Source organism: Oxyura jamaicensis, chromosome 2, assembly GCF_011077185.1.
Source record: "Oxyura jamaicensis isolate SHBP4307 breed ruddy duck chromosome 2, BPBGC_Ojam_1.0, whole genome shotgun sequence".
NCBI classification, from domain to species: Eukaryota; Metazoa; Chordata; class Aves; order Anseriformes; family Anatidae; genus Oxyura; species Oxyura jamaicensis.
In genome coordinates, this window is record NC_048894.1 from 96,547,901 (window position 1) to 96,573,873 (window position 25,973).

A 25,973-nucleotide genomic window follows, 5' to 3' on the forward strand; every position below is an offset into this window, starting at 1 on the left:
GGAGCTGCAGCAGAGAAAATCTATCCAGTCATCACTGAGCTTCTGGCTTTAGCTTTTCTACGTGTTTTCATGCCTATGTGTATTCACATCCACAAAGCTCAGGCTAGACCAACCCTACTTCTTCCTACTCAAACCTTTCTGCCCAAGTTGACCCAATAAAGCCATTTGCAGTGAAATCTGTTGGAGATAGACAGGCAAATAAGCACCTGCAAATGCCCCTGGGTGGTTTGTACCTCAACAGATGAGCAGCCAAAACCACTTGGTCTGTCCCTCAGTGAGGCATCTCTCCCCTTTGTCAAATTTATCACACACCTGCTAGAAGGCTGAAGTAAAACGGGGAAAATGTGGCTTGTAGGAAGGAAGGTGTAGCTCTGTGTTCAAAGTCTGGTGGGCATTTTCTAATTGTATGCAAGAGGGAAAATACCTTTTCTGTGACTAAGTAACTTGACATCCTCCGTTTAAGTATTTAAGTTAAGAGCATTTGGTGTTAAAACAAGAAGGAGGGCATGTGTTACACCTTTGTGCAGTAACGTCCCAGCAAGCAGCCTTTGGCCAGGGACTCTTCCAGGGTACGGGGACACCTTCTCTGCTCATCGCTGTGAGCGTCACTGGATTGTGGCACAAACAGCCATCCCGCGAGCTTCCCCAAATGTACAGGCATGTTTGTGGGCGATGGTGCTGTTGAAAACACTGGTGCTGCTCACTCAAGTGCATAATGTGTCAAGTCCTGCATGAATGAGTGCCCTCTCCTCGTCTCGTTCAGTACGTCTGCAACGTGCCATTTGTTAGCTCAAAGAAGGACTTGGGTTTCTGCACAGAGCTGATCGTGGGCTAGGAAGCAGTTGGCTGTGAGGTGCTCTTTGATGCATGAGACGTGTTCCCGAATTCAGCGTAACACTTGCAGACCACGTCTGTTTAGAAATACACCCGGTCTTTTTAATAAGAACAGACGTCTGCCAAAGTAAACAGAGGTGACTGCTTGGCTTATTAGATGTTTAGATTAATAAAACCAAGAGCTGGAAATGCTCGCTAAGTCATCTGTGCTACACAAAACCAAACCGAGCCCGTATTAAAAATGGTAAGACTTCAGCTGTTGCCGAGGCTGCAGGATAAGCAGCTTAAAATTTTGCCTGCATATACCAGGGCTTCGCTGTCTTTGCAATCTGGGGGTGATGCTGCCTTCCTCTCCCCAGATGGCAGCGGGACCACAAAGCCTTGTTTCAAACGCAGCCTGGTTTCCAAGCACGCAAGCGCCGGACTGGTAGTGCTTGCGGTATATTTTATTTCCAAGCCCTGTGCTTCAAGCAGAAGCATTTTTTAAGGGTAGAGCCAGGGAAGCATGGGGGAAAAGCAGCCCCTTGCTGGATAATTGCAAACCTCCTGCCCGTGCTGCAGCATCCACCCTCATGGATGAGGAAGGTGCAGTGAAGACAAAGGCTGCCATCTCTGTGGAGCAGAGCTCCTCAGAAGCATGTATTTTGTGATGGAAACACGGGCTTCCCTCTGGCATGGCCAGCATCCTGCCACCAGGTAGGAAAGGTGATTGCTTCCATTGGAAAAAGGACAACAGAGTTTTCCCTCAGAGGAAACAAGAGATGGGAGAAAATCGTTGTATCCTAATTTTCCTGTGCCCGGAATGACAGCCCACTATTACTGTTATGTGAATTGGAAAATGCAGAAATGCCAACAGGGGATGAAATGAGAAAAGAGTAGGAGGACAGAGGAGGACAAAGTGCAGTGCTTTTCCTATAACGTTTTCATTAGCCCACAATGGCCCCAGTGGCTTTCTTCTTTAAATGGCAAAAGAGGGAAAAGCAGGCCTGTTCTGAGATCTGTTTCATCTAGCCTTGGTTTATCTTTAATGTCTCTGTATCTAAGAAGACTCAAACAATAACTAATCTTATAGTATGACTGGAGTGTGGGGCATGTGAAACTCAAGATTTCTCTTTCTAAATGTTCACTACACATTAAATTTACTGATTTAACCTGACTAGCTCTACTTAGAGTACACTCAAGAGTCTCGTCAGGTTTATGTTGGCTACATCAGTAGCAGTAAACTACGCCTGTTCAGTCTTGTTCTCAAGCACTAATGGCAACAGGCACAAACCAGCCTGTACCCAAGGCATTGCACTGCCCTGTCCTCCAAAACAGAAATTAAATGTGATTTCAGGACAGGGGCAGCAAGGAGATCACTCCTCCCTTAAATTCTCAACATCTTCTTCAAATAGTTCCTGTAGATGCAGGCCTGCCTATAAAGCTCTCCTGCTCCTTGTGGTAGGCTGAACGTGCCACAGATGCACGGTGACATGGAGCTGGGCTTCCTCTGCCTTCCTGTAGTCCATTTCCATTTCAGCTGAACAGACCCATTGGTTGTCCAGTTGGTTGGCAGATCCCTTCTCCAGTACCAGCGTCTTTAACATAAGCTTTCCCAACAGGGAACCTTTAGCTTGCACAAGCTCCCCTTAGCACTTTTTCCTACATCAGATCTTTTTCATCTGCTTTTCACAGCCCCTTTGACGTTCCCAGCTAGAGAATATGGTGGTGGTCTGGGGGAAGTTGAGGCTATTGGGTGCTACTATATACATGTTGTTGTCTCCCATAACTTTGAGAGCTTTTAAGTTTAAAACATTGCAGTCAGACGAACAATAACCTCTGCCATAACTTTAAATAATAAAAAAAAATCAAAATTATATATGACAGCTCTTGTCTAATGTAAGGTTCGAGTTGTAAATGCAGATGAGCTGAAGCCAAGAAACGAGAGTTACATCAGAGCACACAGCCTCTCCTGATTGTGCATGGACAGTGTTCAACTGTGGGGTGCACTAAAAGAGAGCTTCAGCCAAGTATATATGAAGTAGCACGGGACTTTTATGGCAATGCTTTTGAAATGGACACACTTGTGGAGTGTTTGAAAGACTGAATTAATATATTGCTGCGGTACTCATACCTGGGACAAGAATGTCCAGCTTTAAGGACAACGTTCTGTCCTAAGACACGGAGGGACGCATCTTCAACAATATATGAATGGGCAGTGTGCCATTAAAACACTCCTTGAATCAGAACTAGCATGTAAACGTCCAAGGCATTTTAAGTCTGCCTAATCCCGTGTATTTAAAGAGGAGCAGCAAAGTGTTTGTATCTCATTAGCGCCTGAAAGGATTTGACAACAGTGATGTTTTACTTTCAGGGGCAAAAATCCTGTCTCACTTGTTTAATTCATCTCACTCGTGCTTATATTAGAGCGTACCTGGAGTGGATACTGAGTATGGCAATGGTTTGCCTGCCCTGGCAGGAGCAAAACTGATAATTTCTAGAGCAGCCCACTGGATACCTAGGCAGTCCCACGCAGAGCTCGATGCATTTACTTTCTTGCACATGCAAAGAGGTGGCCTCAGCTTGCAGTCCTTGCCTGTGCTGCTGCTGTCTGCACAAAACGAGGGCTGTAAACACAAGAAGTACTGGTGCAAAGTAATAAAAGAAAGCAGCACTCTTAAGGATGCTTTTATACTAAACACAGCTGGGTCGTTGCTTTTCTCTCCTGGCAGTGGGAAGATTTTTATGTTCACTGCTTATATGGTCTGAGAAAGTCAGTCCACTCTACTGCTTATTCTAGACATATAACTTTGGGTCACTGCTTGGTGTCGTCATGCATTTTGGCCACAGACTCACTGGAGCTGCACGTAGTTACATCAGGGCTGGCTTCGCCCAGTTGCTTTCAGACCTTACCCATGGGCTCGCCCAAATGTTACACCTGGTCAGTAAAGGACAGCATCACTCATGGTCACCTGGGGCTGCTAACTCACTCCTACTGCTAATGATGACAAAAGTGCAGGGCAGATTTATCGCTTTTCATGATCTCTGCTGAGCAACTGCAATTCCATCCGATACATATGGTCAACTGTACAGTGGCTCTCTGCTTGGGGTGGAAGAGGTAGACAAGTAGCCAGGTTGCTGCCAGACAAAGTAATCCCTGCAGCCCGTTTTGCATCCTCCTGGTTTTACTACTTCTGAAAAGATCTCCCCTTTTAGTTTATCTCCTGACACAGGGATAGATAACACCATCACCCAAAGCCTTGCAGATTTACTCTCACACCACACTGCCAAAATGACAGCTGGTATGATTCATCACAGGCACGGGTCACTTGCACCAAACCACTGCTGCAAAAGCAGTGAAAGGTGGATTTCAAACACAGGATGCTCATTCTCAGCTGGTTTTCAGAAATGCTTTTCTTTATGTTATTTTCTGGCAGTTGAATGGGGGGGGGGGGGGCTTTGCTTTTAATTAATCCTTTAATTGACAAAAAACAATAATCAATGATGAGTAGAATTGGAGTTGACTCCTAATCAAAGATCATTCTGCACACCAGGGTTAGCTTAAAATGAATGAACATGAAATCTAATTAGACAGCCAGACTCTGATCCCTCAGTTACACTCTTATATGCTATTACAAAGCATGTTTTGCTGATCTGCACTAATACCAATTGAATATGATTGCTCTGTACTCAGACTGCCATAAGAGAATGGCATTAAGGACGGCCCTGGGTGTACTTCGTGCTCGCAGTTGCTCCAGCTGCCTGTGCAAAACAAATGTTGGAACTGAAAAAATGAGGTCAGCCACTGTGAACCCATCTGTCATGTGTGGGAGCCATTCAGTCTCAAACTTATTTTCCTTGGGTTTATTACAGTGAAATAGCTCGTTTGCGTTTCCCTCTCCTTATGTTTTCAGCGTGTGCTAAACCAAGGTTAAGGAACAGTGCTGTAGGTGTTTCTCGGAGGGGGAGGTAAGCAGAGGAAAGGGCAGCTTGTGACTCCACGTGCCGGGAGCTCTGGAGAGGGAGCAGCTATGAGCAGGCTCCTCATGGAGCAAGACAGCACGCTGCTTTTGCCTCCGCCATCAGTCATTATTTGCGTGCTAGCGAGGCCATGAGAGTTAGAGCCAAAGGCAGGTTTTTCTATAATCATTAAAAAGCAAGTTAGAAGTCCCCACGTTGAATTTGGCACCGTACTGGTGTAAAAGACTGATGTGTACTGAATTTATGGATTTACACTGCAATAAGAGCATCAAGTATGAGCTCCCATGTGTATGCAGGCACGGATTCCTTTGCCATTCTGCCAGTGACCTGGGTTGTTAGCTTTCTTATTACTATTATTTTTGCTTTTTGGTTTATGTACTTCATCCAGTTTGGGTGGGAGGAGCAAAACAAACAGCACGAGCTATTCCAGATGGTAGACAACTTGTGTTTCTACTCAGGGTGTCTAGTGATGAGCTAGCAAATACTGCAGCATTTCAGTTGAAAATGTCCTTACATACAGCATTAAAAAATGTTCTTATGGAAATGAAAAAATAAGTACAAGTCTTGCTGTTTGTATCAAGTTTTGGAAAATATATTATTTGAAACAAAAGCTAAAAGCCAAAAGCTAAACCCAAAGTACCCAAAGCTAACATTCGTGTTTATCAGAAATAGGTAATGGTGCCTTGTGCTTGCTCGTAGGATTTTCTGCATGATCAAGCAGATCTCTCAGCTATGACTTAAGCAGGGCTAGGAAGGACACACAAGCATTTCTTTGAGTGTTATAAAAACTGAATCCACCCAAACTGAAGGTATTAAAATACATCTAATGAAAGAACATATCACTGCAAACAAAGCTGTCAGCGAGAAGCAAGCACACGCCTTCGGGGAGATCCCGCTGGTGGGTCAGTGGTGCGAGAGGCGAGGCTTGGATGTCTACGGGGGCAGGAGACCCACGTCTGGCTGTGCTGGTTTAAACTAAGAGCTGCTGCTGCATGAGATGGGGCAGAAACTTGCCTCTTTCTGCTGGGGCAAGAATAAGAGGCTATCAGCCACTTTGATGCCCACCCAAGCATGACCCAGGTGCTCCCAGACCTCCGACTGGAAGGAGAGGGAACCATCTCAGCTATAGCTCCTTCTCTGTGCGGTACTGCTCTCTGCAGCCATGCTGATAAGCCCATGTGTCTCTTTTTCTGTGTGCTATAATTAATGTTTGAAGCTCACAGATCTACTGGCCTTTCACCGGCTGATGTAGGCTTGGGAAGTGTGCTTGTCAGTGTAGCCATATGCTGCTATTTAGGAATATCTCATACTCTTGGACTTTGATGGAACGAATGCACATAATTTTGTTCTGGCAACCCAGAATAGTTCTTCAGATGGAGCTCAGATGTCTGCACAACTCTGGCAAATGCTACCCTGCACAAGAAGTAGCAGCCCAGTTGCTGCGAGCATAAAAAGTGCCATCAAAGCTGTAATTGCTGTAACCTAGTTATCAATAGAAGACACCCTTCTACAGATGTTTCCAGGGGATCCCATCCCATAGAAATGATCCTGATACACCAGGAATTAGGAGCCTATGTACTAACGCATAAGAGTTTTCATCCTAAAAATATTAAAACTCTTGTGAGAGAGTTAATTTTCTTGTGAAAGCTTTCATAATGCTTTTGAGTGCTCTTACCCATATATTACTGTCCACTCTTTATATTAAAAAATCATCCCCCAAGAATTTCTAAATCGTCATCCAAGATGCATACCTCTATGCCTTCTAGGAGTCTAGCGATCATGGAAACCATAAATTCCAGGTGGTTGTTTGGGCTACTGGCCATACTGGCCTTCTATTGCCAAGGTAATTCAACTAACTCCGAAGGAAGAAGTTGGAAAAATGATATTAAAATAGAATAGATTGTAGACTACAAATGCAAGCAGCACCAGCTGAGTGCATTCTGAATGAGCTTAGAACTGCACCAAGACTGAATTGTGCTCTTTGAGTTTATTCATGCAAAGCAGAAAGAATTGGCTCACTGAGAGGACGTGATTTCTAGGGTGTAATCGGCTTCTTCCCTTGTTGGATTTATTCTTTTGGAGGTGCTCACTTCTAAATGGGATTTTATTGCAATAAAGTGTTTTCACCTTTGTAAGTTGGCCAGCTAGTCTGATTGTCAGAAGATAATCCTTGACACAGAGGAGAGGTGAACATATTCTTTCCTTTCATTATTCAACAAGTTTGCAGTTCATTTGTTAGACATACCCCATTGCCAGGTTTTCAGACAAGAGAGGTTCCTAGCATGCAAAACTGAGTCAATTGGCTTCTGCTGAGATAGGTTTAGTGGACCCCCTCATCTTACCTTACCCTTAGCAATTATCACCAAATGTTATCAGTGTGCAGAGCACAGATCAGCACAGGGAACAGCAGACAGAACATCTCACTATGGGGATTGTGTCTTCTTTGACTCAGAGTGGGCCTTGTAATGTGTGCTGCACACAAAAAAATCAGATAGGTACAAAGGATTATCAAGGATCACTTCAGCCTTTGAATCCACTCTCACATTCCCATTTAATCAAGGATTATACATAATCCAAAAGCATCCGTGAAGCCTCTGAGCACCTAACCCTCATCTGCAGCTCCCTAACACCCTACAGCAAACCCTAGTCCCAGAGCTGTAACTGTAGATGCTACAAGGAGAGAGCAGGAGCAATCATGGGCACCACCACCACTGATGTATTTATTGCAACTTGCTATGTTTGCTAGCACACGTGAAGTAAAAACAACTTCCCTCATCATATGGTGGTCTCTAGATCATTCATGGGGAAAAGGCAAGCAAAAAGGATCCAAACAAAAGTCAGTCTAGATTTAGCAAACATGATTCTCACTGAATTTCACCTCTCTGAGCTGGAAGTTCACACCGTTTATCAGATATTTCGGCATTACGGGAGGTGCAAGTCCATTCAGAGGGTGACTAAAAGGGGCAGTCCTGTGGAAGTGATGGGCTCTGCGGTCCCTTCTCCTCTCATTAGCTCAGGCTCAGCTGTTCCGACTGAAAGGAGAGATGGGGCTTTTATTTCCCCGGGGACAGAGACATCATCAATTATCTGCCATTCCCTGCTGCACACTGTCAGTGAGTCGGGCAGAGAAAAATACTGATACAATTTCACCTTATCCCTTGACACTGCTGATGGGCTAATCATTCAGCTGCCACACACTTAGCACAGGCAATACTAATTACACTAATTGTGCTTATACACAGCGTATGTTTATATTAGCTAGTAAGCAGACTGGTGTTTTTTAAAAAAATGAAACATCAGTGGTTCATCAACTGCATAGATTTTAAAATGTAAGTGTACCTGTTGGGTTCACTGCTGAGGCAGAAGTCTCAGATCTCAAAAGCCTTTAATACCATTTTAGATGTACAGTATGCTTTAATATTGAGAGAAAATGCATGTTGTATCTAGGAGATGGTAGCATTGCATCAGGTAACTACTGAAGATGGACTGAGATACTTCATCACTTTGTTGGAGTATCCCCAAAATCCCTTAGGGGTGTGCATCTGTAGGGACACTGGTCAGTTCAGCAACAGATCCGAGTGAGTCCTTGTGGGATGAGCCTTACTGAAATTTCCCTAGTGACTACATATATGCATATAATCAGCAAACAGCCCTATTATTAAATTCAGAGGTAGGTTTATTTAGTCGATCTGTTGCTGCCAGCACAGAGGCCTGTGAATGGTTTAACAGGCAGGAAAATAAATCCCCCTCAACAAAGTGTTTTCCAGCAACGTGACAAATGCTCATCACCCAAAGCACATTTGCTAGATGTTGGTATCAAATAATCCATGGACATGGTGCCCGTGCAAATCTGGGCTAAGAGACTGCTGCTGCTAAAGAGGGTCAGTGCATCAGTGTGAGGTCAGCTGGAAATGTCTTGAGATGTCGGCAGTGTAAGTTTAAATCTTAAGAACAGATTGTGTTTGTACAGTGGAAGCAACCTCTAACCTGATGAACTGAAAAGTAATTGAACCCAACTGTGAGATTTCATCATTTCTGACTCTGTTACTTCCTTCTATCACAGCTTTCTTCTGTACAGAAATTCAACATACATTAATCGCCAAGATTATACATAACATATATATAGAGAGAGAGCATAAGCCACTCTGGGCTCTGACTTCTGAACATTTATGCAAAAACAAAGCACAAGTAGCTCCAGGCAGGTCTCCAGTTTGCATTTCAATTGCACTTCATCCACACTTCCTTTCGGTACTGTGCGGAAAGTGTTGCAAAGCCTCCTGAGCGCTTCGGCTAAATAAGTAAAATAAATAAATCAGTAAATTCCTTTTTTGAGATCATTACCTTTCTAAGCTTCCCCAAAGCAAAAGAAAACCTAACACTACCAGTATGCATCAAACGCTCAAAGGTTTTGTTCAGACCTTTGCCCTTCATTCATGTTAACACAGAAGATATTCACCGTGTGGAGGATGCTAGCATTTTTATATGAGTTTTGAATCCAAAGTAACTGTGTTTTTATAGCCAGCATGGTCAGGACTAGCACCCGGGTTGAGGTTTGCTCTTGCTGCCCTTATTTCCCGAGGAACAGCTGATGATTGTGGGGCTCAATCTCCCGTGTCAGTGGGGTAACCCCATCACGCCTGCCTCTGTGCTCCAGGAGCAGGGCCAGCCGGGCTGGAAAGGCCTCCAGTTGTAAAGGTCTCCCAAAACGGGGTCCAGCCACATCCAGGCTGCTTACTGGAATAGCCTCTTGCCTGTGGTAATCCCCCAGACGTGCCTGGGGATCGTTCAAGAGGGTTTTGGTTGGCACAGCCAGCATGAGAGAGATCTCAGCAGCTGTTCTTCCCCAGGCTGACCAGGAACAAGGAGAGCTTTCCAGGCTACCTACTGGTCACAGCAGAGGAGAAAATTCAGCCTAAACACACGTATCAGAAAGCCAAGGCCGTATCCATGAGGGTTGCCCAGTCACACGGGGACCGATCCAGTTCTCACTCCCAAAGCTGGGAGATTGATGCCGTTTGGGTTGTGTAACAGGGAGAACTTCGCATTGCTAATGGCGCTGACAATTCTGGAGCTGGAAGAAATATTTTTGGCAGAGCTCTTACAGAAATATTCCCGACAAAGCAGCTCTTCTTGGGCAATGCGGTCCTCTCCAGAGAGAAGTAGATTGCCACGATGCCTAATGCCACCTCAGAGAGTATTTGTCCAGCCTAGCATTACAAATTAAACACAACTGGACTGGGCACAACATTTCCCCACATATTTGCTTTTTCCAGTGAGTGTTTGCTGTGGAGGTACCACATAGCTCTGCTCCTTATCTTCGATAAATAAATCTGGCTGGGGAGGCTCAGGCTGCAGATCCGTGGTCCTCACAAGTGGTTCCTTTTGGGGCACTCAGCTGTGGATTGTTCTTCATCTGTGGGTTTGCTTTAAACGTGAAGACATGCCAGGGCTGCCTTTTAAAATAGATGGGATTTTTTTTCCTTTCCTTTTTTTTTTTTTTTTTTTGGTTATTTTTAAGCTGGCCTAGTTTCTCCATGTGTATCACAGCATGACAGCATCAGCGCGCTGGGAAGGACAGAGGTGGTGGGTCCAGCGGGGTGGAGGACCACTGCTTTCTTCTCCTTAATTTGCTGATTCCTAAGCTGAGGCTCAGTGCAGATGCCAAGCTGGATGCTGGAAATGAGCACACACCAAGAGCTTCCTCGCAGGGGTGCCAAGGCCCCCTTGAAAGCATGAGGCACAGAACATGTAAAACCCTCAACATCTCTGCTGTTTGCCAAGAAAATTCAATATCCTTGCAGGCACTTTTGTGGTTTATTCTGAAAACAGAGTGATGGATCTCCATAGTCTGGAGCAGGGAGTCATGTCCGAGCCCTGTCTGGCAGCCCCTCATGTGGCTGGGTCACCCCCTGGGACGCTGGGCAGTCCCTGCCTTACCACCTCGTGCCCCTTGCCCACCTTTTTACCCTGACGTTCTTTCTGTTGTTTTTCAGGAATATCCTCCCGGCTCCCAGAAATCATGTCAATAGGATCACATTCATTCTCTCCAGGAGGTCCTAATGGGATTATCAGGAGCCAGTCCTTTGCTGGCTTCAGCGGGCTTCAAGAGAGACGCTCCAGGCAAGTACCGTGCTCTTTAAGGAGAACTTCTGAGTCAGGTGCTAAAGGGGCCCTGGGGTTTGGAAGGTGGAAAAGAGGTGAGAGAGGACTAACTCCTCTCCAACTTGCAGAAAAAAAAAGTCTTTTAGGCTAAAATATCTCTCTATATTGTGTGTATAATCAAGCTGTTACCATGAGTCTTAACTAGCAAATACTTCCCTTCCACCCTCAGTGCAGGGCTTCCTCACATGCCTCAGAGTTGTGAGAACATTTCGGAGAACAATTTTAGTTCCCTAATTTATACAGCGATCTTTTCACATGTAAAGTGCCCAGAAGCACGCTACGCTTCCCACCGCCCCCAGCTTCAGACCGTCACTACCTAAAAGTCATTTTTTCCCTGTGAATTCAAAGCAAGTCCCCTTCCTTCTCAGGGCTGCCTCAGCATCCTGCTGGGAGAGGGGCAGAGCTTGGGGGCAGAACCCTTCCTTGCATCACCTTTTGGCTAGACAGGACTCCGGGCTTTGAGCCAAGCATTTCCCAAGCCAGGAAGAAGCCCCAGAGGCGACTTTATAATTAGCTTCCACTTGTGCACCTCCACGTTGCCAGCTCAGGTCAGTGATGGTTGTTGGATGCTGATCTAGAGAAAAGTGCCCAAGGAGGCACCTACATGCAGCACAACTCCTCTATTTGCAGTCCGTGCTCAACACCAGCAGCGTGATGCTGCCCTCCAGGCACACGCTTAACCACCCCCCAGCCTCCCTTAGGAGCCCCCAGGCTTTATGCCTGATATTATCTGGGGTCCCCTCTGTTTTTAGCCTCTTTATGGTGATGGCTGAGCAACCAACCTGAGCCAGGAAAGGCATGGGATGAGACAGAGAAAGGGCTGATGAGCCTGGGACTTAAGCCGGCATTCATATCTCAGAAAGGCAACTGGCACATCAAAAGCTGACAGCGAGTCCCAGGCTGCTCAGACCTCTCAACCTGTAAACAAACACAGCCCTTTAACTGGCAGGCACGTAAGCAGGATCGCTTCTGCTAGCAGAGATAACATCAGGAAGATTTCTTTAAGCTACACTTCTTTGAGATCGTTATGATTTATAGGGATTTCCCCCCTCTTTAATGTTCACTTTGCAGGTGTAACTCTTTTATTGAAAATTCCTCTGCGCTCAAGAAGCCCCAAGCGAAGGTGAAGAAAATGCATAATTTGGGCCACAAGAACAGCACCACCCCCAAGGAGCCCCAGCCCAAAAGGATGGAGGAGGTCTACAGAGCCCTGAAGAATGGCCTGGAGTAAGAGCCTTTATTGTGCTTGCCGACTGAAGCTCTCTGTGACATTTTAGAGCCCAGAATGACATCTCACAGGAGCAGAGATCCTTAATCATAGGCTAGAAGAATGCACCTGTTGGAGTCTTCATTGTAACACTTTTGATTGGAAATGTTTGTAGGGGAGATGGGGAAGAATCCCAGTTCCACTGTTTGATAGGAAAGCTCCCAAGGGCTGGGATTTCAACAGTAAATGTGTTTGTTTTTTCCTCCACATTTCCTTGAGTCATATCAGAGGCTTGTATCGCCCTTCAGATAACGTCCCAGATGATAACGGGGCTTTTACCAGCCAGACAGGAGAGCAGCGATTGAAGGCCCCAGCCTGTAAGCTAAGCAGCAGACAGCTTACTTGGAAGTGGTCGTTCAGCGACAGGAAAACACCAAGCTCTTATACACAGCTAAATAACCGGCTCCTAATTTTTCTCTGAAAGGCAGCAAGGAAGCTGGTTTTAGGACAGATCAATGCAAATGCATTTTTGTCTGAAAGCGCACCCGGGGAGGAAAGCCATTTGTTGCAGAGATTTCCTTTTACGACTTTCGGCAATCGGCTCCGTTACGTGCCGCAGAGCTTACGCCTCCCTCCTCTGGTTTGTGTTTACAGCGAGTATCTGGAAGTTCACCAGACAGAGCTGGACAAGTTGACTGCTCAGTTAAAAGACATGAGAAGAAACTCACGCCTGGTACGTGTCACGCTTTTTATTGGGTAGATGCACTACAATCTTCCAGAGGTACTGGAGCAGTCACGGGCTGGGAGCGGGAAGCTGGAAGTTTGCGTGTGTGCTGTTTGTCCCTTCCAGATCTTGCTTTTGATCTCTATTCACCTATAGATACTATTTTCTCATGGTTTTCTGTTGCTGTTATGCTGCAAAATAAATCACAATATCCTCTTCTCTGTTGCAGGGAGTCCTGTATGATTTAGATAAGGTATGTTACTCTCTTTGACACTTCTTGCAAGAAGGGTTAGTAGTTACTTGTATGATGTATGGAGCTGGCGTGGGAGACCTCTCTCAGCCAAATCTATCAGTCATGCCAACACCATCAAAGCTTCACAATCTGGACATTCACAAAGAGCAGGACAAATGCCCCAGAGGAGTAACTCAGTTGGAGGTCGGCTTGCTGGTAGCTGCCCTTGGGATAGCTCTGGCCTGCATGGTCATCTCTCATCCCTGCTCCTGCCAATGCTGGGGAATAAAAAGCTGAAAAAATGAAAATATTCTTCCCCATGGGAAATGTTGGGTGAAACAAAAGAAAAGCTTTCCAAAAAAAGTTTCCTGAATGATCTGGCTTTTTTCAGTCAAAATACCAAGCTTGTTTTTGCTTTCAAGAACAGTTTAATCAGGAAAAGAATAGATTTTGAAATGCAAAACCTCATCAATTTTAATACAGGTTTTCAAAGTACTGAAAAAATACAGTTTTACAAGCCAAAAAGTCTTACATTCCTTAAAAACAACAACAAACTAGGAAATTTTCATCAAGGAAAACCTATGCAGACCCCACCAGAAAGCTTTTTTTAAAAACAAACAATCATATTTTTATATAGATGCCATTGAGCTCCATTTTTTCAGCATCAGGTTAATCACAGTAAGGTGTTGCAGTCGATTCTGGATTTGTGGGCACTGAAGCCCTGCATATCTTAAGGAGTTCCTCAGACTCCTGGGGACCCAAAGACATGAGCAGAGCTAGTAGAGATGTCCTCCTGCTGCATTCAGTTGTGCCTCACCCTCTGCTTCTCTGTTTCCTGCAGCAAATCAAAGCAGTGGAGCGATACATGAGGAGGCTGGAGTTCCACATCAGCAAGGTAACGAGCGTCCTTAGCATGTCTTCTGCACCAGCTCTTACGTTTTGAGGAAAACAAACCCTTGGCCAAAAAGGTGCCCCTCCACTCCAGTGCTGACAAAGCCTCTCCCACATTCAGCACTTTTGCTGTAGTCACTTGGGGGTCAGAGACAAAGGAAGGGTTTGCAGCTTCTGATGTCCAGCTGTTCTCCATGCCCCACAACGCTCCTGTGCACTTAGCCATACAGAGAACATGGGATCAGACAGCTGCTGGGGAAAGCCTCTCTCGCAGCATGCTTATTTTCAAACTAAAGGTAGAAATGGTGTTACAGCTGAAAGCAATCTAGTTCAGCAGTGGTTTCCACCGTGCACTACGGCTAGACTGGAGTTATTCCCAGTTTTCACTCCTAATGCTTCTTCTGCGTGGCTTGGTGGGCCCACATCTGCTTGATTACATCGGTGAGAATGAGTCTATCATACCCAGTAGAGGTACTCATGATTTATACCAATACATTTTCGAGCTGGACAAAATCCACAGCATGTATTCTCTCGGTTATAAACATATCTGCTAGCTATTAGTTACTTTCCTGAGCCTGACAAAAGAATGAATTATTTTTGACGGATGAAATGTCTTTTGAGAGTTGTTTGAAAAGCGTTCATGCAGCTTGAAGTGCTCCAATTATGACAGCCCATCCAAACCTTTTAATTTCATGTTCTCTTACTCTCAGAGCTGAAAAAGTCACCAGGCAATAGGCTGAAAATTTGTTCCCCAAACCACCTTCTCCCTTGCTGGCAACATGAATGGCAAAATTATTGCTTGAAGAACATTTCCATTCACGTCCTTCCCACTCCAGCTGCTCAGAGCTAATGGTTTCTGTGCTTATAATAGGAACGAAAAGCACCAAACGCGAGAGGTAGCGCTGGTCAGCCGAGCACATTAGTTCACTTTCTGTAACCCACAGCAACGGAGGCAGGAAAAGCAGAGGTGCATGGCATTAAAACTCACGGTCTTGCTCAGGTGGCGGCACACCGCTGTTCCTGAGCAAGCCCTGGAGGAGGGCTCTTTTGGCAGGAGGCTGTGCCATGCTGAACGAGGGCACCCGCTGTCCCTAAAATGGGACGTGAGGAGCAGAGAGCTCGTCTGTCAGGGTAGACAAGTGCATCCCCACCACGCAGGACGGCAGCCCCAGGTCAACTCTCTACACTAACAGCAGGAGTAAATACCAAGGGACAGCTATTTATAGGAGCTGTCTTTCGCATGGGGAGCGGTGCAGACTTGTAAGGGAAATAGTAGTGGATATGACTCCAAGAAGCTTTTCCCTGTAACTTTGAAATGGCAAAATGCTGCCAGCACTTCCATAACTCCTCGATGCACTGTTTCACCTGCAAAGCAGTTCTCATGCTGGCTGGAGAACCTTCATTAGGGGCTCCAGCCATCAGGAGTCCACGTTCACCTTATAAAAATCAACGTCATGCTCTGAAACTGTCAGGAAGAGCAGTCCTGCTCCAAATAGGAGGTGACACTTTCTGCTGGAGGTTAAGCAGGCTTGGGAAAGTGGGAATCACAGCACACCTGGATGGTTGCATCAGGATCATTCCTAACACAGCAAAACAGTCACAGACTTAGGAAGCCAAGGCACTGGAAGGTTTCACAGAGAGAAATTGTGCTGTGAAAACCCACTAGCAAGCACCAGGGTGCACGGGGCAGCCACTTGATGTCAGAAAGAATGAAGGGAAATGGTTATTCTAGGTAAAAACCAAATATCCTATCTTAGAAGGGTCATCAGAAGATATATCTTTCTCTCTTCCTTTCTCCCTCCTCACCCTGATAAATTCAGATTAGAAAGCCTGTGTCTCCTGCATCTAGCAGCTTAAGTTTGTATAGATGAAGTTATACCATTGCAGATGCCCACTGAACAGTTTGGATGGAGTAAACATACACCTTCAGTGCAGGGGTTAGAGGGAAAAGGAAAATCAAAGCATGAGACACACAAATCCATTGCACTCTGAAGCTAGATCCGGGTGAGACTATAAATTATATGCAACCAAGTTCTGCAAAACCTCCAGAGCTGCCTTCTAGATGTCTGGTGTCTACATCATACCAAGGACTGAAGGAAGTCACTAAAAAGTTACGTGAGTGTCTGTGGAGGTGAAGTTCAAAATACTTTCTTAATTTGACATCAGCTGTTCCTAAACCTTTCCTGATTCTGGCTACATCTCTTAGTTCTGGAGGATTAGTCTCAACCCACGGCTCGTGTTAGCAATACCAAAGGCATTGCTGGCCCTGATAAATGTGCTTTTTAATGTGTCTGCTCCCATTTGGCAGTCTGGGCATTGCACGTGCCACTGAAAGAGCTCTTCCACACCAAGACATTTCAGAAGCTTGCTGCATTCCTGCCATACAGTTGCAATTGGACATGTCCCAGACGAGGGGGGAAGGCTAAAGGCATGCACAGGGCAAGCAGGTGAATTGCTGACAGCATCTACTGTTGCTGTAATGAGATTTTTGCAGCAGAAGTTATTTTTATCTCATGGTGTCAACTGTAAGAGTATCACAGCTTCATTTGCTCGCCCTGGATCTAATGGTTTACCACTTGTTTGGCTTCGTTTCCTTGCATCACACACTATTTCACTTCGTTGGCTTTATTTTGTTGAGTTCTCTGGTGTTGTGTTTTTTTGTTTTGCCTTTTTTTTTCTTGTTTTGTTTGTTTGTTTGTTTGTTTCAATATGACCTTGTTGTTCCCTCCAGGTGGATGAGCTTTATGAAGCCTATTGTATCCAAAGACGTCTCTGCGACGGTGCAAGCAAAATGAAGCAAGCTTTTGCAATGTCTCCTGCCAGCAAAGCAGCTCGAGAGAGTTTAACTGAAATCAACAGGAGTTACAAGGAGTACACTGAGGTATATCTTTGTTAGTTCAATTGTTTTGCTCTTGCACTGTTGGAAGACCATGGAAACTTTGCCACTGGCTTCAATGAGATAAAGGAGTTAAGAGCAAAATTGGTGAAGAAGGATTATTATTTTTAAATTTATCTTCAGGTGAATGCCTGATATAAAGATGGATGACATGAGCCCAAAGAGCTCCTTGAAATATTAATTATGATCCACAAGACCAGGGTTATACCCAGGAACCACTGCACGTTAAGCAGTAAATCTGCCCCGAAGCTACATATGTTGCAGCTATATATGCTCCCTCCCACCCCACAGATGCCAGGGTGGCAGTTTGGCTGGAACAAGCAGATACCTGCTGCATCCCATCCAGTGTTACTTGCTGTGGTCACCACCTATTTTATTAAACAGGCAGTAAATTAACAAGGGTCTAAGTGTTGCAAACATCACAGCACACAAACCGTGGCATCCTTCCTCGATCTGAAGGAAGAGCTGGAGGGGGTCCAGTACCCACCTCCTGCAGTCTTTTTTTTTTCTTAATGTAGTCCACGTTTCTTGAAAGATTAACAACATGCTGGGAGCCACTTTGGCGCGGAGCTGCTGCTGGCACACATCCTGGCTGGAAAGGACTGGGACAGTGACCGGGTTACACTGCAAGGGCCACAACTGGGTGCTGCCAACACGGGGATTAGAGAGCAACAGAAGAGCACGAGGTTACATTCAGCTTCGGTGCAAGCAGGCATAGCTCACATGTTGTTTTTAGGGCCAGATTTAGCTAAACAGCAAGGGTAGCTCTGGCATATTGGTTTTATTGCAAAATGCCTTTCATCTGCGTAACAGAAACTTTTATTTCCAAATAGACCTTAAAAAAAAAAAAAAAAAAAAAAAAAAAAAAAGAGAGTTTGTTTGACCTCACTATTCTGTCTTCCAACACAGAACATGTGTACCATAGAAGCAGAGCTGGAAAACCTACTGGGGGAGTTTTGCATCAAGATGAAAGGTAATTGCCTTTTCACATTTCCTTTCTTTGAACAGCAGAAGTCTGTTACTGAGGGCACTGAGATGTACTAGTTTTATATGGACTTATAATAGGTGTGCTTTTCCCTCACTGCACCACTTGCTGAGCCTTCAAACCCTGACTTGTACCTCTGCCCACTGGAAAGGCTTGCAGAGCTAGGAACATCAAAGCTTACAGAGAAAATTTTGAGATGATGATTTTTCTTTTCAAGGGAGATGTGCTAATTAGGCTCCCTAAACACTCCTCCCAACAGCCAAAGTGATTCAGTTTTGAAGGCTGCTGCACCTGTTGCCTCTATCTCCACAACCATTTGAGAAGATCGGTAGGAAATTGTGAATACCTACAGAGCTGAAGTTCAAAATACTTTCTTAATTTGACTGTGTCTCTTTCCCCGTCCTTTACCCAATTTTCACTACAACCTTTTTTAAGCAAGTGTAAAAAAACAAAGACCCAAGGGTAGTTTGCCACTAAAACACCTAGATAACTCTATGGTAGCATGTTTTACTCCTTGTCTTTATGGGTTTTAATATTGTGGAATCAATCAGTTTTACTTGAAGCCCATTGCAGTGAATCACTAGGCATCACTGATGATGTTATTTCTGTAACATTTCTTAAATAAGTGATCATGGGGGGATCTTTTTTGGATTTCATTTCCCTCTTCAATCACTGGCATGAAAATAGTCCTGTAAAAATAATAAAAATAATTTTTAAAAAAATCAGGACCTAAACACTGATGCACTCTTAATTCTCCAACTGAAGTACTGATGACAGACTTTTTAGAGCTCACAAATCTTACACAGGGTTTTGCCTCTGCCTGCCCTGTCACACATGGGAGTTAGCTGTGTCCAACAGTTGCAGTGCATGAGACGTGATCTAGCTTAGATCAAGTTAAAATTATTCACCCCGTGCTCCCATCGTAGAGAAAACAAGTGCAGGAGCTTTTGTAGATCTCCTAGCTGCATCCCAGAGCACCAAACCTTACATTTTAAAGCCCCCACTCAGTTACTGGAAAGACAAAGATGCATAGATGCGAAGTTACCAGATGAACACACAGAGATGGAGCCACACGTTTGTATACAGAATCCCTCAGCAGTGCAGTGTGGACACAGTGAAGCAAACTCAAGGCCATGCAGTGCAGAAAGGGAACTGCACCAGGTCACGTCCCTCAGGGTTTTTCCTTATGTGCTGTGAATGCAGCACAACTTAGAGTTTATGGCAGCAGGACTTGTTGCAGAAGACATTGGGGCACCACGAGTGACTGGGCTGAAAAGGTCTGGAGCTGTTTCTCTCTTGCATGCCCAAGTCCTCCAGCAAAGCCCTTGTGCTGCAGAGAAGCCAGGCGCTGTGCTCAGGTGCAGGAGCAGAGAAGAAACCACAGACAACAGCCACCTTGAAACACAGTTCTCATAACATGAAGGAGCCCAAATTAGAAAATAGCAAAGAGAAATGCCGTATCATGAAGTTTTCTCTAATTAGGACACCTAGAATTTCTGTCTAGATAATTTTGCCTAGGAATGGGAATCCAGTAGGACAATGCAGCCTTTGCTCTTGGCACAGCTCAGAGCAGCTCTAGCACAAAAGCCTAGAGATCACGTAGCAAGCTTCCCCCTTTCGTTGCACTGTGGCACATCCAGCTAGTGTTAAGATCTAATGTTAAAATCAAAGTGTTCCTCTCCCCCAAGCTTATCTGTTCCCAGCCACTCCAGTGACAGTTATTTTTATTTTGTGTCCTCCATCGCACACACTGAAAGCAAGCCAACCCACACAGCACTGTCAGGAAGTAGGGGGCCCACGCTGCTTTTGTGTTATATATAATTTTAAAGAGTCTAATCATTTTTCAAAATGAAGATAATAACCTTGCCAGCAGGCTTAGATTGCTGCTCAGGATTAGTCAAGTGTTGAAATTTAATAGGAAAACCCAGTATGGGGCCATAGAAGTCCCTGTATGGAAGCTGCACGCCCTGTTCTGATGCACAGGGAAGGGCACCTATGCCACTCTGAAGCACCAGGGCAGCAGAAGGTGAAACATTCAGCCATTTCAGAGCAATACACTGGTCCAACAGCCTCCCCTTCATCAGGCTGGAGAGCCTTGAGCAGCACCAACAGCCTCGAGAGCCCATTTCTAGACCCAGCTCCCACCCCACCGTCTGCGCCCCCCGGCCCAAAATGGTGCCTGGCAGGGCTGGTCACCGCACGCAGGCCTCGGCTCCACACACCCCGTGCACGGAGCCCCAGGCTGCGTCCCCCCCTCCCCATCCTCTGAGCAGAGAAAGGGCCTTTTGTTTTCCTCAGATGCTCTCAGTGATGTGTCCCAGCAGAGATCAAATTCCCTTATAAAAGCGTGCCTAGGGAGAGAGGAGCAGCAGCAGAGCGCTAGTAAGTTTCAATTATTTATAAACAGTAAATAAATTAGAAAGGAATGGGTAATATGAGCTCTGAGCAAAGGCCTCCCTGTTCTGCTAAGCAATAAGATGAGTGAAGAAAACTGTTTTCTGGTCAAAGAAATAAATAAAAGAGAAGGATCAGAAGATCGCAGGGATGGGCCATGGCTGTGTACAGGGATCAAGGTGGTCCTATAGCCCAGCTGTAGCCCAGTAAATAAAGTCAACACTAGGGTTCATCTTGTGCTGATTTTAACACGCCTATATATATTAGGCCATGGCATTTTAGGATACATGCAGTCCAAAGACCCCAAAAAATGTAATTCTCATTTCTGCCGTGACTTTATGCATGTTTGCAGACTAATTTCTCTGCGTGTTGCAGCACTGCAGGCAGAGTCTGATAGATTACAAAAATATCTGTGGCTGCAGTAAGACTGAGCAGCAAAAGAAAATGAAGTAATTATTTATTTTTTAATAGCAAAACGAGTGCAATAGCAACCAAATGAGATCTGTGAGGTAGAAGGGAAGAGAGGATGAGGTGACTGGAAAGCAGCCCGTTGCATCCTGCAGAAGAGCAGATCGCAAGGCCAGGATGGCGACTGTGACTTCCCTGGGATTTCGGGAGTCACAAGCCCTAGGAAACTTTCCATTTTGTACTCACAGTGCCAATATAGAAATAGCATCATGACATCCCTTTAAGAAAAATTCCCAAACATATGCCACAAGTGCTTTGCTGCACTACCTCACCCTTCTGGGGAAAAGCAGGAGAGATCTTGTGTTACAGATGTCAGCCATGGCTCCTGATGTAGTTACAGCTGAAAGACACTCAGGTAGCGTGGCAATGATCCTGTTATGGATGCACCAAGCAGAAGGAGCCCCTCTCGCTGTGTTTCTGTTAAGAAGTTCCAACAAGGAGCCTGTGTTATAAAGCATAGCTCGGTCTGATTTGGGTTAAGCAGCAAGCACTGCATGATAATCAGCAGCTTGCCTACGCCTCACAATAGTCAGGGCATTAAGATTGGTTTCTGAAGCCAGATGACATCAGGAAGCTGTTTCTTCTTCTTTTTTTCATATATAATTATTATTAAAAAAAAAAAAAAAGAGAGAGAGAGAATTATGCCTGGAGGGAAAAAAAAAAAAAAAGCTGGGAAGTGCAAATCTTTGATATGCACAAAACCACAATGCAATTATTTTTTTTATTTTTTGGTATAAAATAGAGGAAATAAAACCCACACGTCACTGCAGGGTGCAGGCTGCTGCCCTCTCCTGTCGCAGCACAGCAGCTGCCTGGCACCTAGTGAGATTGGGGTGTCCTGGGGGGCTGCATACCACTCTGACCGCTGCTCCGTGTCTTTCCTCCCCAGGTCTGGCTGGCTTCGCTCGGCTCTGCCCCGGGGATCAGTATGAGGTATGCCACGCTTGGTTTCTGGTTTGATAGCAAAGGAATTAAATGGGTGGCAGATTTCTGTCACTTTGTACTCCGTGGTGAATAAAACTTACGGACATCTACACGCTAAGAAACAGCTGTTAGCTTTCCTGTAAACTCTCACTGGGTGTTAGCTACTCCATGAACTACAAGCTTTTTTTTTAAAAAAAAAATATATATATATATATATATAGTCACAACCAAAAAGCCTTATTTCTCCCAGAATTAGGACATGCTTCTCACCATCTTGTTCTTGACAAACATTTCTAATTCCTCTGGAAGAAAAAGCATATGCTTCATCCCATGCATGCAGATCAAATTGAAGAAGTACTTGCAAGCATCCTTTACTGGATGCTGAGGCTTTACTCCATCATCAAGTAGAGCAGCAGAAAGACAGAATCACCATTTCTCGAGACCCCAGTGCTACACGCTGTGAAGCTGTGTCAGTATCTCAGGTCACTGCAATGCTCCAGTGGAGAACATCAAGAAAAGGTTCATTGGAGAGGGATTAGAATAAAAGCCTCCAGCTCTGTCCAGAACAGAGTTGTACCTGCAAGGAATTTGCAGCAGCTTGATTACAAATCCCCCCAGCCTGCACTTCACAGCTGTCTCAATCAATGCATTTGTCCCCAGTCTACTGCATGCATGGACCTTTTCCTCCTGGCTTGATGGGAAGCAGAAGGGCAGCACCTACAGCACTAACTCTTCAAACCTATTTCAGACCCTTTCCCCAATTCTGTTTCTGATACTTGTGCATCAGGAGAGTAGATTTCTCAAGATAATAAGAGGACTTTGCTTTCTCAGATTTTCATGCGTTATGGTCGCCAGCGATGGAAACTGAAAGGCAAAATAGAGGTGAATGGCAAGCAGAGCTGGGATGGAGAAGAAATGGTTTTCCTCCCTCTCATTGTTGGGCTGATCTCCATTAAGGTATGCATGCTAACTCCTTTGCCTGCAAGCAAGGCAGAAGCCAAGAGGCTGCTGCCTTTACATGTACCATCAGCAGAAATACAGAAGTAAATCATGAAACTTTGGAAATGCATCATCATTAACATTTCCAACACATCTACTAAAATGAAGTGCTATAGGACTGCTTGATCCTAGGTGATACAAGACTGATCAGTTTGGGAGCCCTGTGGGAGGGGTCATCTCCCTGTACTGGTGGCTTTACTGGCACAACCCTTGCCTCACGTCACTTTCCAGCAGCTCTTAGTTATTTGCACCAAAGCAAGGGAAAACTAGAAACCAGTTTGTTAACAGCATTCAGCAAAACAACAACAAAAACAAAACAAGAAAGTCCACTGCTGATAAATTTGCTAATGCTGCTCAGGTAAGAGAGCAGCATCTGTTCATCTGGAGAAAAACAGTTCAAATGCACATAGGGGACAGTTGGGCATGAGCTAAGATAGTCCTGAGGTCCAACCCCAGCACCATGCACAAACAGGAGCACTACACAAACTTGTGCACCTGATATTTTTTGCAGCTTTCTAGAACTCAGAAGTTCCAAAAATTTCTTAGTGCCTACAGTCTCCATGCCCTGTCCCATAGGGAAAGAACAACACTTGCAACCCAACTTTTCCTCCCAGACAGGAGTTTTTCCACCACTGCTCCATTCCCTTACTGCCCCAGACCTCCCCAGGGTTCTCTTCTGGTTAAAAAATCCACATGCTCATGTGCTTTCCTACCAATATACCTCCAATCCAGAGATGTTAATTCCCTGATTCCTGTCTAAAAACTGCTGCTAATAATTAGTCCAGGAGTTCCTGCTTAGACAGGTGAAGCCTAATGAGTGTTTTGAAAGTCAAAATCAAGGGAAATGTCCAACTCAGGCAGTGAAAAAAAAAAAAGAAAGAAAGAAAAAAGGAAAAAAAAAAAAAGCAGTTTCAAAACACCAACAAAATAATCCTGGATGTGCCAGACGGCAGATTTGCATAGAAAGTCAAGCTGTAGCACATGGTGAGTCACTCTCCTAAATTTAACAATACAGATTTAAGGTGGAAGGATTAGTGAGAACACTTTCCTGTAGCACAAGAGCTATAAACAAGAGCCCCAGTAAAGGTTAACATGTAAATTCTCACTCGTTTATGGGCTCTCTATAAATGCTTTCACAATGAAGGTTCAGGAACTGACTTTCAAGTAAATAGCCTAAGATTTGTTTGTAGGTGAGCTGCACATATAATCGTCCCTCTGAATTTTCAGGCAGGGATAGATTTATACACATGCAAGTTTGAATAGTACTGTGCTCTACTCTTACCATAAAAGCATATATAGTTCCCTACTAACAGATTTGTGGAAATCATCACCAAAGACCATTGCAAATGAAAACAGTTGGATAGGTTCAGAGTTACAGGCAATGAATAGACAAGAGCTCCCTTGGGAGTTAACTACATATGCAAGCTACCTCAGGAGATATCCCGACAATAAAATTGTCTATTGCTGGGAGAGTATTAGATGGAAAAACACCATATACTCTGTGCCTGTTATTAGTCTTAAGTTCTGCTTATGTTCACTGCAAAATACCAAATACACAACTGGATAACCCTTGGTCTGAGCTAGTGTGGTTTTCTCTTCTGACAATCATAATAAATAAAATATACCTGCATTTTGTAAGCGTAATTATATGCAGCCATACACTTAGTAAAAAACAAACAAACAACAACAACAACAACAACAATCTATTTTCCCCAGAGAAGCAACAAATATTCATATCTTAGAAGCCTTTTAGCAAGGAGTACAGGCCAGGATAAACAAAACCATTGCCTTGTAATTAAGGGTTACAATACCTTGTATAGTCCTAAATATCCTGTTCTTCTCTCTTACAGGTCACAGAAGTGAAGGGACTTGCTACTCACATCCTTGTGGGAAGTGTAACCTGTGAAACAAAAGACCTGTTCGCAGCTCGACCTCAGGTGGTTGCAGTAGACATCAATGACCTTGGCACAATAAAGCTGAACCTTGAAATCACCTGGTAGTAAGTAAAAACAGGTTGGGTGGTCTCTGGGTGAAGTAAAATTATTTTTTTAAAAAAAATCAGCTGAACAGAAAAGGTCTATGTGGTCTCTTCAATCCTTGTAGAAGAAACTGTGGTTTAAAAGCTGGCTTTTGTGGACTTCATACATGGCCTGAGGTGGTGGGAAGTCTCTTGGTGTTGTCCACCTGCATTGGTAGGCATGGGTGAGCTGACAGTGTTAGGATTCAAACCCCATTTTCAGTGCTTCTTAATGAAACAGGTGACTGTCGCTTCTAAAGAAGCATTTAACTTTTACAGTCATGTATGCTGTTTCTTGTAATGCAATAAACATGAAGCCAGCAAGAACAGCAACTGGTTTCCTTTATAATGCAGCAGCTCTGTTATCAGTAGAGCACCTCTCTCATTATCATGGATGATGCTTGACAACTCAGATCTAAGAATACTCTCCGTGTGAGAAGAATTATATCAGACAACACTACATAAATGATTTCTGAGAGTAAAATGCTTTTATCAAAAATGAAAAACACACTTCTGAGCCTGCTGTCTAATTAACAACATTTTCTTTTAAACACTTCAGTTGAAAAAAAAAAAGCATGCTACCTCTGGGTTTTGATGTGCTAATAAACCACCTTTTCAAAAAATTCTTTCCCTGGACCTGAAATTCCTTCTCATTCAGCCTAACAATTTTATTTTTCCTGCCTGTGTGTCTGCAGCCCCTTCGATGTTGAAGACTTGACCCCCTCCACAGGAAATGTGAGCAAGGCATCTGCTCTCCAGAGAAGAATGTCCATGTACAGCCAAGGCACTCCAGAAACGCCAACCTTCAAGGACCACTCATTCTTTGTAAGCCCTGCTTAGCTTCATGTTTATGTAACGAGAAACCCTAGAGCAGTTCAAACACTGCAAACGCTTCATTGCTTTACACATCTACGCTTTTTCCCCTGGCTTCAGCAGGCTACCCTTTCAAATACTTACAAAGCAAGTGCAATGCAATTCTAGCTGCTAATCCTAAAAGAAGGTGACCATGATCCTGGCATCCTTGAGGCACCGTATGGCCAACTACAGCACATCCATTCTTCTTGCCTGACTGCTATAAGACTTGAGTAAACTTTATAAAATGCGTGTTCATTTTGTAACGGTAGTTAACCAACCATTACAGCACTATTATTTTTAATGTATGCCTTGGTAAAATTTGCCTTTGTACCAAAGAGATTCATAAGGTACTCTTGCATTTTGCATGAATCAAACTCTGAATGCTTAATCAGGTCTGTGCATTAAGCTGAATAGGCCATCTGTAG

The 25,973-nt window shown here is 44.5% G+C and overlaps 1 protein-coding gene across 2 annotated transcripts in view; it reads left to right on the forward strand.

Moving 5' to 3' along the window:
• The window catches only part of RIPOR2 (RHO family interacting cell polarization regulator 2), a 59,747-nt gene that overhangs the window by 16,689 nt on the left and 17,085 nt on the right, over positions 1-25,973 (forward strand). For both annotated transcript variants that reach the window (XM_035317925.1, XM_035317924.1), the window contains exons 2-12: positions 10,788-10,914; positions 12,028-12,183; positions 12,818-12,896; positions 13,117-13,140; positions 13,961-14,014; positions 16,742-16,891; positions 17,816-17,879; positions 21,643-21,686; positions 22,509-22,634; positions 24,527-24,675; positions 25,389-25,518. In XM_035317925.1, the coding sequence (XP_035173816.1) occupies positions 10,788-10,914; positions 12,028-12,183; positions 12,818-12,896; positions 13,117-13,140; positions 13,961-14,014; positions 16,742-16,891; positions 17,816-17,879; positions 21,643-21,686; positions 22,509-22,634; positions 24,527-24,675; positions 25,389-25,518 (1,103 nt within the window). The remainder of the gene's footprint in view (positions 1-10,787; positions 10,915-12,027; positions 12,184-12,817; positions 12,897-13,116; positions 13,141-13,960; positions 14,015-16,741; positions 16,892-17,815; positions 17,880-21,642; positions 21,687-22,508; positions 22,635-24,526; positions 24,676-25,388; positions 25,519-25,973) is intronic.